General features: G+C 32.6%; 1 protein-coding gene across 1 annotated transcript in view; it reads right to left on the reverse strand.

The window, feature by feature from the left end:
• Nucleotides 1–12,702, reverse strand: part of LOC129948123 (protein madd-4-like) — a 60,989-nt gene that overhangs the window by 17,575 nt on the left and 30,712 nt on the right. Inside the window, exons 3-5 of the mRNA XM_056058976.1 lie at nucleotides 6,899–7,407; nucleotides 6,285–6,474; nucleotides 3,638–3,782 (exon numbers count right to left, since the gene is read on the reverse strand). Coding sequence (XP_055914951.1) covers nucleotides 3,638–3,782; nucleotides 6,285–6,474; nucleotides 6,899–7,407 — 844 coding nt within the window. The remainder of the gene's footprint in view (nucleotides 1–3,637; nucleotides 3,783–6,284; nucleotides 6,475–6,898; nucleotides 7,408–12,702) is intronic.

Here is a 12,702-nt window from a genome sequence, read left to right on the forward strand (position 1 = left end):
AAAAAAATTAGACATTATTAGTTTCACATCTTTTTTGTATAAAAAAATATAAATGCAATGGGTATGGAATATTCTTTTATTAGTTCAATATTAGGCTGGTCAAAACAAAAAGCACTTTTACATTTTTTTTAGTCATACTGAAATATTGCTAGTATTTGAAAGCAAAGCCATTATTTTTAATCACTTCAGCGCATCTTCGAAGCATGGATACTTTCTCAAGGTAATCTAGTTTGATCATCAATTTACAATTTCCCATAGATTTTTTATGATGTTGAGCTGTGCTGGCCATTGTAAGACATCAATCCACTTTTCTTGAAACCATATCTTAACCGTATTAGATGTGTGCTTGGGTTGTTGTCCTGCTGGTAGCATTATTATTGCAAAATGTCACGTTACCTAAAACGATCCATTATCCACGCCCTGGAAAACATCCCCACACCATTACGTTAACTCATCTGTGTTTCACAGTAGGTTTAGTGAATAGTGGATTTAGTGCCTTTTTGGCTGGTCTACGAAAACGACGGAAACCATCGGGACTCTTGAAATTGAATTTGGACTCGTCCGAAAAGAGTATGTTCCTCCATTTTCTAATGGTACAGGTTATGTGGTCATGGGAAGTTTTTAATTCCACCAGCTTAATTTTTGGTTGAAATAAAAAGCTTTTTTACAGCTTTGAAACATTTTAGTCAACCATCAACTTGTCTCCGAATTGTTCTCGAGCTTACGGTCAGGTCGAATTGGGTTCGGATAAAGGGTCTTTTTTATTGAATTTACTATTGCAGAATCTTCTCGTTTTGTTGTTTTTCTTGTTCTGCCACCTCGAGGAACCATTTGGAATGACTTTGTAGATTTGTAAGATTATATTAATCGGCAAATCACTGATTTTGGAATGTGATATTTTTCCGATATTCTTTTTTGACTCATTCCACTTTTATATTCTCTTAATATTTTCATTTCTTGTTTTTATTGCGAGACACAACACATATTTAATCTATTAGCAGTGAGGGAGTTTTGTCTATGATAGATTCCGTTCCTATAAACATACTATCTACATATATATTGAACCGATAGCTAATACAACTACTAGGTTTCAAGAATAATAAAACAAAATCAAAAAAAAAAATATTTACTTGAAAATTTGATGGCATGCTGTTCCAGGACTACCAAAAGTGTGCAAAACTATACCGAAACCACTGAGAATGACAAACGGACGAAGGAATTTGAAAAAATAAGACAAAATGAGATTAAGACAATCAAATTATTAATTCTTCATATTTCTATTTTTATATACGAGTACCCAACAGAAAGTTCATTGTTCAGGGGTTAGAAGAAAATTAAATCGAAAAAATAAAACCACCCTTTTCAATATAAAATGAAAGAATAGGTTAAGGATTTAAAATTTTCTTCGGAAAAATACGGACCTAACACACCAAATTCAGCAACAGCACACCCAACTATCACATAAGGGCCACGCCATTATGATTACTAAAAACGGCACGTAGACCTCTATCTTTCTATACCCGTAATACCATATTATCTATAAATAGTCTTAAATATAAACATCTAAAAATACGGGAGTTTTTTTTTTGGCGGACCCTATATTTTAGCAAATTTGTTGAAATTAAGAAATGATTGTAAGAAAGTGTGGCAAATGAAACCAATGCGTGGCGTACACACACCTACCTAGGTGGATCTTAAAGAGAAAAACGTAGGTATAAATAATCTTTTTTTTACAGTAAATTTATGTTTTACTCAAGAGCATAATTAAAGATTTTTAGAAAAGAATCCTTTTCATTGTTTCAAATTGGTTATCCATTTTAAAGTTGTTTTTTCTTAAATGAATCAAGATGTATTTACAAAGGTATTTCGAGTCTTAAATGCTTTAATGCTTTTTCATTTCATATAAATACTTTTAAATTTAAATTAACAATGGACTTTTGAAATAGTATGACAAATCCGAAATAAGAATAAGTTAAAAAGTTCAATACATTTTCTATGTCATAAAATGTATACACAAGACTAATACTTGTACAAAGGTTTTCAGGAAGAAGAGATACCAATAGAACATCTGAAAAAAATGTTTGTAATGACTTGAAAGTTTGGTAAAAATTGATTGATTTTACTAGGGATGCTTGATTTGTTTAAATAATTGTCCTTTTGCATGATTTCGAGTTAAAGAATTTATGGATGAATTAATTAATACAACCACATAGGCATTTAATGGAAGAACAACATTTTTTATTAATATTAGTATTTCCTGCATGAATTTTTTAGCAAATGTCTTCTCAATATTTTTTTACATTTTCGAACCATCATAATTATATGATGTATTCAACAATTAATACACTCTTTTTTTTTTGAAAAAATAACATTTATAAATATTCAATAGAAAGTTCCTTACATAAACTCCCACAAAATTAGATAACACGATGGTTTCAATATTTTTGAGTAAGAATTATTAGGCTATCAAATAACTTAAGTAAGTTTATTACTGGCTTTGATCACAATTTCGAATAAAAAATGGGCCTGACCTTACATTTTTTATTTTTTTTATCATAATTTTAAGCTTGTATTCGAATTTTTCGAAACCTGTTGGCACACTTAAGGTAATTTAATTTAAATTTTGAATTAAAAAATGCTGACCCGTTTTCGAGATATCGAATTTTGAAAAAAAAAATGAATATTTTTTTAAAAATCCAAACAATAAAAAATTGCATTTTTGATAATCAAATATTCTTAAGGCAATATAAAAGCTTATTCAAAAAAAAATATTAAAATCGGTTGATGAGTTGTTGAGAAAATCAAAAAACTAAATAACGGTTCTATGAGCGATACATTTCCTAAGCAATACAAAAATACCTTTTTCTTATTAAAAGAAGCCAAGTTAAAAAATATAATTTTAGAGAAAATTTAAAAAAAAATCTATCGGTTTATTTTTGAGAAAATTCGAATTTTCCTTTTTTGATCGAAAAAAATGTATGGAGTCTACTGTTAGTTTTGATCTTAAAAAAAATGAAAAAAACGCCTAACTCGAATCTGCTCAAAACCTTAACTTTAAAGTTTGAACTCAATCAACCCAATGGTTTAGGCTGTAGGTGCGTGGACAGACAGACAAAACAGACCGGACGGAATCGTGGGACCCACTTTTTTCAAATTCCTTACCATCGTAATATCATGTTTGATTAAAATCTCGAGTTCGAAATTTTTAACAGGAGCAAGTTAGATTTTAAAATAAAACTGGATCAGAATGTTTGCGAACCAAGATTAAAATATAATGTTTAATATTTTGATAAAAGAAGCTTGTTATGAATTTCAATATCTCATTACAATTTCCATGACAGCAAAAGCTTGTATCGCAAACCTTCACCCTTCAAAAGATAACCACTACTTACACCCTACTTAAACCCTATTCACGCATAACTACGATTTTTAAAGAATAATTCTGATGACGAAATGTCCTTTGTTATAAAACTATTGACTCTTGACAGCCCACATAACCACTAATCCCCCAAGAATCGAACGTTTTAAGATATTTGTTTGAACTTTGCCATAACAGATAAACACCATCTCCCACCAGCAACACCAAAAATATGCATACAATTGTTGTTTGCGTGTAATCATCAAGCAAGCTACTTACCCCCTCCGCAGGTAACTGAACATAAAGACATCGGTGCCGTCTCCCAATGATAGAGCGGTTGTGAACATGATTTTCCACCACCCCCACATACTCCACACCCGTCGATCTTTTTCGTTGAACCAATCTTCAGGTCACAGCCAATTCGCTTGAAAAAGAACAAAAAGGAATAAAATATTATAACCAACCCAAAAAGAAAATTCTGTGAAAAAAAATAAATATAAGATTGGAATAAATATCGAAAAATGATGAAGGATAACACTTCAAAAAATAAAATTATGTATGTGGAACATTACAATTTTTTTTGTTTTTTCAGGCGAACTTGAAGCAACGATACCACGATATACATTATGCAAATAAATCAGACCTAACATTTGGTTTTGTTTTGAATAAATAAAGCGTCTTTAGTTAGAATTTCTTACATTTTGCTTTTCCAAATGCGTATCTGATTCCCTCGATTTCAGTAACAAATAATTTATCACAATAATATCTAACTGCAAAATGATTCGCTGCCGAATATGGAATAGATGACTTACCTTTTGCATGAGGTTGACTGTGGGTGGCTAAATTTATACTGATATTAAGAACAACAAAATTCTGTAAGTAAACAGAAAGAAAAAGGCGAACCAACAATCTCTCTCTATGTCAAGTGAATAAGGCAGAGGCCTTTGTAGGGCGCCAGTTTTTACTAAAGTGGCTTGTGCTTCCCGGATACATGTTGTGATTATTGAAATTCCTGTTCGATGTAATGAATAACTTTTGCCGAATTATTTGGCAAATTGCGACTCATTTTGCACAACCCTGTTGGTTTCTTGTGTAGTCCTCGATTTACCTTTGGCATAGGTGTAGGAATGCAAATACCAATCGATTGATATGTATAGCTCACCTAACTTAACTTAACCTTGTAACTAGGGATGAAAGTGAGTATTGTTTGTTTGTTCATGCTTCGCAGCCTTAACAGGAAAAAAGTTGTAAAAACTCCCTGAAATAAAGGGGGCCTAATCACGACATCATTTTTATTTCTTGTTCTACGGAACTTCAGAGGGAAGAATACTTATTTTGTTCGTGATTTTTTTTTTGTGGTTAGCCCCTTTAGGGAGATGTTAATGATTGTGTATCAAAATTCCGGGAGAAGTTTTGTTCTACTTCCTACATTTTTGTTGAACAAATGAAGAATGAAAATTGTTTGCGATATGAGAATCTTCTAAGAATATTAGAATTGTTAAGGAGTTAAACTTATAAAAAGTATTTTTTAAAGCTTTAGGAAAGTTTTTCAAACAAAAAATGCATGAAATCTTTGTTTTTATAGATAGAAGGGTCCATATAATTTATTAATTGAAGATTATTTTATGAAAATGTGGATCTTGACTTACTCCATTTTAGCATACTCTTTTCAACATTTCGGCCGGTATCTTATGAATAAATGCTTCAATGTTGTCTTCCAATTGTCAATTGAAGCGGGCTTATCTGTATAGACATTAGATTTAACATAGCCCCACAAAAAATAGTCTAAAGGCGTTAAATCGCACGATCTAGGCGACCAATTGACCGGTCCCGAACGTGAAATAAAATGTTCACAGAACTCGCCTCTCAATTAGTCCAGTGATGCGCGTGCTTTGTGGCATGTGTCATCTTTCACTGCTTTGTTGAAACCACTTGCCATGCAAGTCAAGCTCTTGCATTTTGGGCAAAAAAAAAGTTGGATATCATCTCACGGTAGCGCTCACCATTCACAGTTACGTAACGATTATCATCTTGGAAGAAGTACGGTTCAATGGTGGAACCAGGCCATACGCCACACCAAACTGTGACTTTTCTGGATGCATTGGTAGCCCTTGCAGTGCTTCAGACTGATATTCACTCCAACATCGACAATTCTGCTTATTTACGTACCCATTGAGACAAAATGAGCTTCGTCACTGAATACAATTTTTCGATAAGAGAATAAAAGAAGTGCACGATGAACTTTCTTAACAGAGCACGCATTTTGATAATAAAATTCAATAACTTGTAAGTGTTGTTCATATGTTAAGTTATAAGCCAAACTGAAATTGTTTGACAGTGAAACAGAACTCGAAGCGTTCGTCAGCTGTTTAAACCAGTGTTCCCTAAAAGATAATAGCTAAGTAATCCACCATTTATTTTTCTCTTTAAATGTCCTATCATGCGTTGTTTTGTTTTTAAAGGGTGTTTTATGATTTTTTGGTTATTTAGAAATATAACATCTTTATAGTTTGAGGGTGTGTTTTCTGAGACTATGATCACTCAATTCAAAATAATAATAGAAATTTCAAACTTTCAAGTATACTTGAGCAAAAGTTCGAATAAAACCATGGCCTATTGACTTGCCATTCGTGTGTTTTGGTTTCTCAAAGAATCTTTGACATACATACATACATATATCTTTTTTCGAAAATTGTTCGAGCGTCTTGTTTTTCCTTACCAACTTTGTCATATTTGATTAAAGTCTCGAGTTCAAAAAAGCACCTAGACATGTAAGTAGATTTGTTGGACATAAAAAGGATATCGAAGTAAAACCTTAATTTTTCCTCCACTATTTTTACAACCTCAATCAACTTGTATTTTTAAAATGAAGTACAAAGCCTAAAAATAAATTAAAAAACAAAAACACAATGTTTTTCTTACTCACCTGGCATTTACCCTGGATGCACATATCAAGACTTCCGGCACGACACCGAGTTCCATCTTGTACTCTGCTTGACAATTGGACAATCACACTTGGCTCATCGTAGTGGTCCGACTCATCTGGGTCAAAGATAACGCCACCAACATCAACCTCTGGTTGTGAAACGTCATGAGAAAGATGTGAGGGTCTTCCCCTGTTGATTTGATTTTTTCAACATCACGGCATCAGACGGAGAAGAAAGAAAAGAGAAAAAAACAAGCAATCCTATTTTATATTAAATGAATATAGCCATTCAGTTAACGAGCTAAACAGTGTATAGCTGTAAATAATCGTACAACATGCAATAAAACAAAACCAGGACACTGAACGAGCGGGGCACGAACAATGAAAAGTTCCAAAAGGTTTGCACAATAAACAGTGGGCTTCGTCCTTTTGTGCATTGTTAAGTGATTATGTTGTTGACGACTTATATTCCCCGCATAGATGGGAATAGTCCGCGGAACCACCTAATGTCCCCTTTAAAGACAAACTCACAACAATACTATTACCGCACTTTGTATGCCTTTGTAAGTCTGCAGTTTTGTAATATGCACACAATTTTGTTTTCAATTACTTACCTGCATGTTAAAGCACAAGGATCCATATAATCGTAGTGCGTTGTCCACATATACAATGTTCCATCGTAGGGCACATCATTGTAAGCGGCGCACTGATGCGCTCTAAAGTCCTGCTGTTCGGGACATGGTTGCATATTGCATATTCTAAAACGGATCGTATCACCCTTGCATCTATTTCGATTGTTACATCTTCGGATTTGCTGAGCCACTCCTCCATCGCACGTCCTTGAACAAGTTGACCAATCTGACCAATTGGACCAGCCACCTGTCGCCGAACTGCCTTTTTCACGGTTTTGCTGCAACATACACTGGATTAATATATCTTCAGATGTTTGAAAGTTATCTACAGCCTTAGGTTGATGCGTTGGTGTCATCACCTTCGGCGTCGATGATGATGTCTGACATCGTCTTACTTCTAGTTCGTGATCTAATTCGACATCTGTATTATTGAATGCTTTATTGGATTTGAGTTTCTTTGCAATGGATCCGTATTCGAGGAAGATTGCTAACTGAAAAGTTAAAATGACGAATAAAATTGATATGTTAATAAACTGAAATGTAAATTTGCAGTGGATCAAATGGAGTTAAATGAAAAATTGAGAATACAAGAAATATATTGATTGTCTTAAACACCAAGCTAGCTATTGAACAGATTTGATTTTAAATTTCACGCTTCTTGCACATGGTCCAAGAAAAAAATACGACCACTCACTGTGTTTCTTCTAAAATATTTACTTTCTTTAAGTAAAATATTTAAATAAGAGATTCATGTCTATTGTTGTTAGTAACTTCTGTTTTAATAGAAACACACTGGTATTTCATCAAAAATGAATGTGTTATTTGAATACGAAAGCAAGGTAGGCGAAATATGTGAAGAATATGGGGCCGACCAAAAAAGTTAATTAAAACAAAGAGCTATGAGATCACCTTAAAGTCAAAGCAACATGTTAGTACATCCCGCGTAGAAACGACATAGTATGAGCAGCATGCTACATCGTCAAAACTTTAACGTGTGTTTTTGTCTGTTCGCCTTGAATATCCTGTTAGGAAAGGATTCTGGTTTTGTTGGTACGCAAGGCAAAAAATAAAGATCCTCCCCAATCTGCATACCTGCCCCAAGTATTCTTTTATGAGATGAAAGCATTTCAACAATTCACTTTTTACAACTATAAAAATAAAGCAAGGTTCTTTGAAGTTCAGCGGATACTATAGTGAAAGCCGACGCTTAGACAAGAATAATGAATAAGGAAATAAATGATTTACTTACGATAGAGGATGAAAACAGGTCCGACATTATTTTATCATTAATCTATATGATTTTGAACACATGCATATAGCCAAGCTGCTAAGGCAAATATAGGCCTAGCGGCTTAATGTTATCAAAACACATTATCATCCACTTTTATTCTTCACCCTCTTTAAGAACTGAAGTTGAAGCTATGACCAAAGTTCTGGAACGATAAACAGGTGTAAATCAAGATCTAGTTTCCCCTCAACAAATCCAACCTATATAGTGGGGTAGTAGGAGTCATTATATCCCCCCCCCCATGTTAGAATATATTCTTAGGTTCTTAATAAACACACAAAATAACTTCTTTTTGAGGATGCTCTAGAATGGATGCCTAGAACTGAGATTCAAACATGAATTTCAAGCAAATGTCCCATTAACAGCAAAAAAGACATTTCCACTAAACTAATGGCTAATGAAAATCATAATAAACGATTCATATCTATTAATTTAATATAAAAGCTTTGACTCTATGGAGAATTGAAGTAAGAGAAATTCTGCCACCTGTATTTTGTAAGTGCCACACTATTGTTTCTTTCCCAATTTTGTTACGTAAGTATGTTTGCTTTTAATTTTCAGAAAAATTGTTTACGTAAATGCACCTATTTCGTCAAATTAAAAAAAAAAAGAATATTTTCTTTCTAAAAGTTTTGTTGACTCCTTTTGAATCAAAATATTTGAAAAACGTTCACACAAAACAGTAATTTTTTTAGAATTTGTCTCCTAGCATCAGTTCCAACTTAAGAGTAAGCAGACGGAAAAAGATAGTAATAAGAAATTGCGTCAGAAGAAAATACACCAAAAAACCTAGAAAATTTTCGTATTGAATTCTGTTTTATTTTATCAGGAAAAGATTCTTGTAAAATTTTAAATTTTCTTGCTTTTGCATTTATAAAATGTAGTAGCGTTCTTGGCATTTATTATAAATTTTTTGGAAAAAAAGCTACGTTTCACAACAACTTCCAACATTTCTGCATGAAATGAATTCAAAACATCTCGAACTGATTGTATTTTAACTCTTAAGTAGGGCATGGTTGTAAAACTATTGGAATCTTGAAATGCTTTTATATGTAGGGAGTCGTCCCAATTAAAAAATTGTTAAACCATACCTGGCACGAAGACAGTGCTCTAAAAATGTTACCTTAAGATAAATATTATGATATTTCTATTTTGTCGGCCATCTTTATAAAACATTTTTAAGCAGTGCCCCAAAAACTCCTCTTTATGTTAAGGGCCCCTCTTTCTATAAATTGTAAGTCCCTATCCACGTCTATGCTGTGTGCAAATAAAACCAAAAATCTCGGAAATAGCTGTTCAGCTTTAATGGTTGGTGATGGTTTTTTTATTTGCACCATCACTCATCTCTAATATTTTTAAACCTTTTTTCTTTCGCTTGTTAACGCTTTTTAATCGAAAATATAAACTTTTACGAATTTATTATAAAATTCCTTCTATCGGCACTAAAAATTTAAACGGTACTTTTACGCAATATCACATAAATAAATGGTACATGTTAAGCATGGGGTTTTCCTTCTATATTTCTTTAATACTCATTGATGCTAAGAAGACTTCACCCGGGAACCATTTAAGCTATATTGTACATTTCCTTTCTTACTTTAACAATGCAAACTACATTATCTTACCGATTTGGCTCAATCGGTTCAAGGATTGGATAAAACTATAAACAATTTTGTTTCTTCGGTTGGCTTGCCTTGCATGAATATTTATTTGAAGCGAACTTTTGCATGTTTGTGAGTCATTAAGTTCTGGCGTTATGTTTTGCTCCAAGGAAATTGAAATAAATGTCAATTGAATGTTGAATCAAATTGTTCACAAAACAGGGGATATATTTACTTTTGAAAATACTAAACTCTCTAAGGACGTGAAGCTGCACGAATAGCGATAAAATAAAGTTAAGCTTGTTCTTGTACATGAAGGGTAGCAGAATTTTTGTGATGATAATTGTTATCGCTGAGTAATGGGAATCATGTCACTTTGGAAAGAAACACCTTTAATCAAAAATGGGTTAAGTTGGTAAGACTAATGGATATATTTTGTATTGGGTATTGTAACAACCTTTTATTATGGTAACGTCCATTGTTTCTTGTTTAATTGCTAACGAGTGACTTAAGAAAACATATAAAAATAAAGATTTGACTTGAAATAAGTTTAGTGGTGAGTTTTATAGTAGGTGAACGATTTGTTGTGTTGTTGATTCCTTAAGAAACTTTACGTGGTCAATTACAATTACCATTTACTTCTTGTAATGTTGACATGTCATTTTTTGACACTATATACAATGGAAATAATTTTAAGGTTGTTCTTTTTTGGCATTTAAAGAGGGTTATTTGTTTTCGTTATTTATGGTTAAGTTTTAATTTGTATACAATCCCAAGTAGCGTTATCTTTAAGTTTTATGTGATTGTTATATGTAATAAGATTGTCACGTCACTGGATCATATGAATACAACGAAAAAAACACATTATTAAAAATCTCAACTTAAAACATACTCCATTTCACTCATCAGAGTGAACAAAAAAGTTATTACATTTTTAGACATGTCCTCGTTTTAAATACAGAAACCCAGAAGGAATGATTGCAGTTAAAAAAAAACCCGACTGAATTCATGTGAATATATTTCAAGCAATATTGGAAGGGGGGTTTTGATTAGGTGAATAATTTTATTAATCGAAGTGATCAATTATTTGATATGAAAATAATATCGAAATACGAAGAGGTGAATTTCGGCAAGTCGTATTGATTACAATGGGCCAGGAAACTTTTTAGTGGAAGTTTACCAAAACCAAGAGCTGATAATTAGTCTTCAAATCAAGTTACGCAATAAAAGAAGGGTTTTGTTTTGCAAAAGGAATTTTTAAATAATGTTTTATTGCCTGGAAAACCTTGGCCGAAGCCGGGATTAAAAACCAGAATCTTTTATAGAAAAGAAAGATACAAATTGAATTATTGAGATTGACAGAAGTTCAATTCTTGATAAATGTATGGCAAACAAAAAGAAAAAGAGAAGCCAGGTATCTCAGTGAGTGAGTTCAACTCTTTACCTTCGAACCCATACCAGCCAAGACTTTCTGGAAAATCGTGTGGAATTTCTCGCGTTACCGAGAACCTACACGCGCTCGATTTTGGTTTTGGAAAAACTACTTACATGTGTCATGTTGAAGAAAGTCGATAGCCAAGCCTATAATTAAAATGAATGTTATTAAAATATTCTTGGAGTGATCGTTAATACTTCATGATGGACCCTCCGGCCATACTAAGTTATGTTGGCGTGACTTTCCTACACGCATTGTTGGGCATGGGTATAATGCGTATGCCTTTGACGATGTTATTAGGCCAATATGTTGACCAACCGTCGCACAGTTCGTTGGTGTGGAATTTGCTTTCCCAAACAGTAAGAAGAGCAGGTCACCGGCTGATGGTCCAGGTTTCTACTAAACTCTTCTAGAGTTTTGGGGCCGCAGTAAGAATTTGTTAAAGGTATGGTTAGCAAAAAGGGAGGTGAAACTTGTTTTGGTAAAATTTACCGCAACGACAAATTTAACGAACACGAATCTAAATTAATTGATTTGATTTACTTTATTTTTTTTTGGCTAAATAATTGAACTTCGTTATCTTAACTATCATCATAATTTTGGTTGAAACCGCTGATAATTCAACTTTCTTAAAAGTTTACATTTCAGAAGGTTTTTCTATTGTCTCTTTCACCCGTCAGATGAATATACAAAATTTATCATTTAGGAACATTAATTTCACGTTTCAAAAGATAAATATTGACTTAAGAACTTAATTCTTTCAAAAAAAAAAAACATTACACTAAAGTCGCATTTTTGTTAAGCTTGATACTAAACACACATACTTCTTATTAAAAATAATCGTTCTTTAATTGGAATCCTCGTTTTTTCTTCTACCTTGAATGAATTATGCAACTCTTATCCGATTTTATGCTGTAGATGCTTATTTAAGCACAAAAAATAGTATTCAAGGATGAGCGTTTACAAGAAAATATGAAAGTGTGGAGTGAAAAATCTTTATCCTTGACTTTGTCTGTAATTTATAAAAAAAAAAACAAGTCTGGAATCTCATGAATATGTATGTATATGCCTGCACTTAACCTTTTAATAATAAATCTATGTGCCTATCTATATTTATGAATCTAATACTACAAAGCAGATGTATAATAATTATAAAGCCTTTTTTTTTAGATGTGTGGTTTTCAGGAACAAATAAAATGCATACAATTTAATGATATGGCTTTGAATTTAGAATTTAATATAGATAAGGGTTTGCAGTTAATCTGTGAAAATGATTTGGGCAATTTCGAATAAATTACAGCCTAAAGGATCAATTTTAATCCTCTTTTAGCAGCAAATATGTATGTCAGCAATAACGCGAATATGGAACAAAATATTAATTTAAAAATGTCCTTTTCATTGCCTCTCCTGGCATTTGTCACTGGCCTAAAACAGAGTAGCTTTATACTTCTGCAATCTACAC

Source organism: Eupeodes corollae, chromosome 1 (assembly GCF_945859685.1).
Source record: "Eupeodes corollae chromosome 1, idEupCoro1.1, whole genome shotgun sequence".
Taxonomy (NCBI): domain Eukaryota; kingdom Metazoa; phylum Arthropoda; class Insecta; order Diptera; family Syrphidae; genus Eupeodes; species Eupeodes corollae.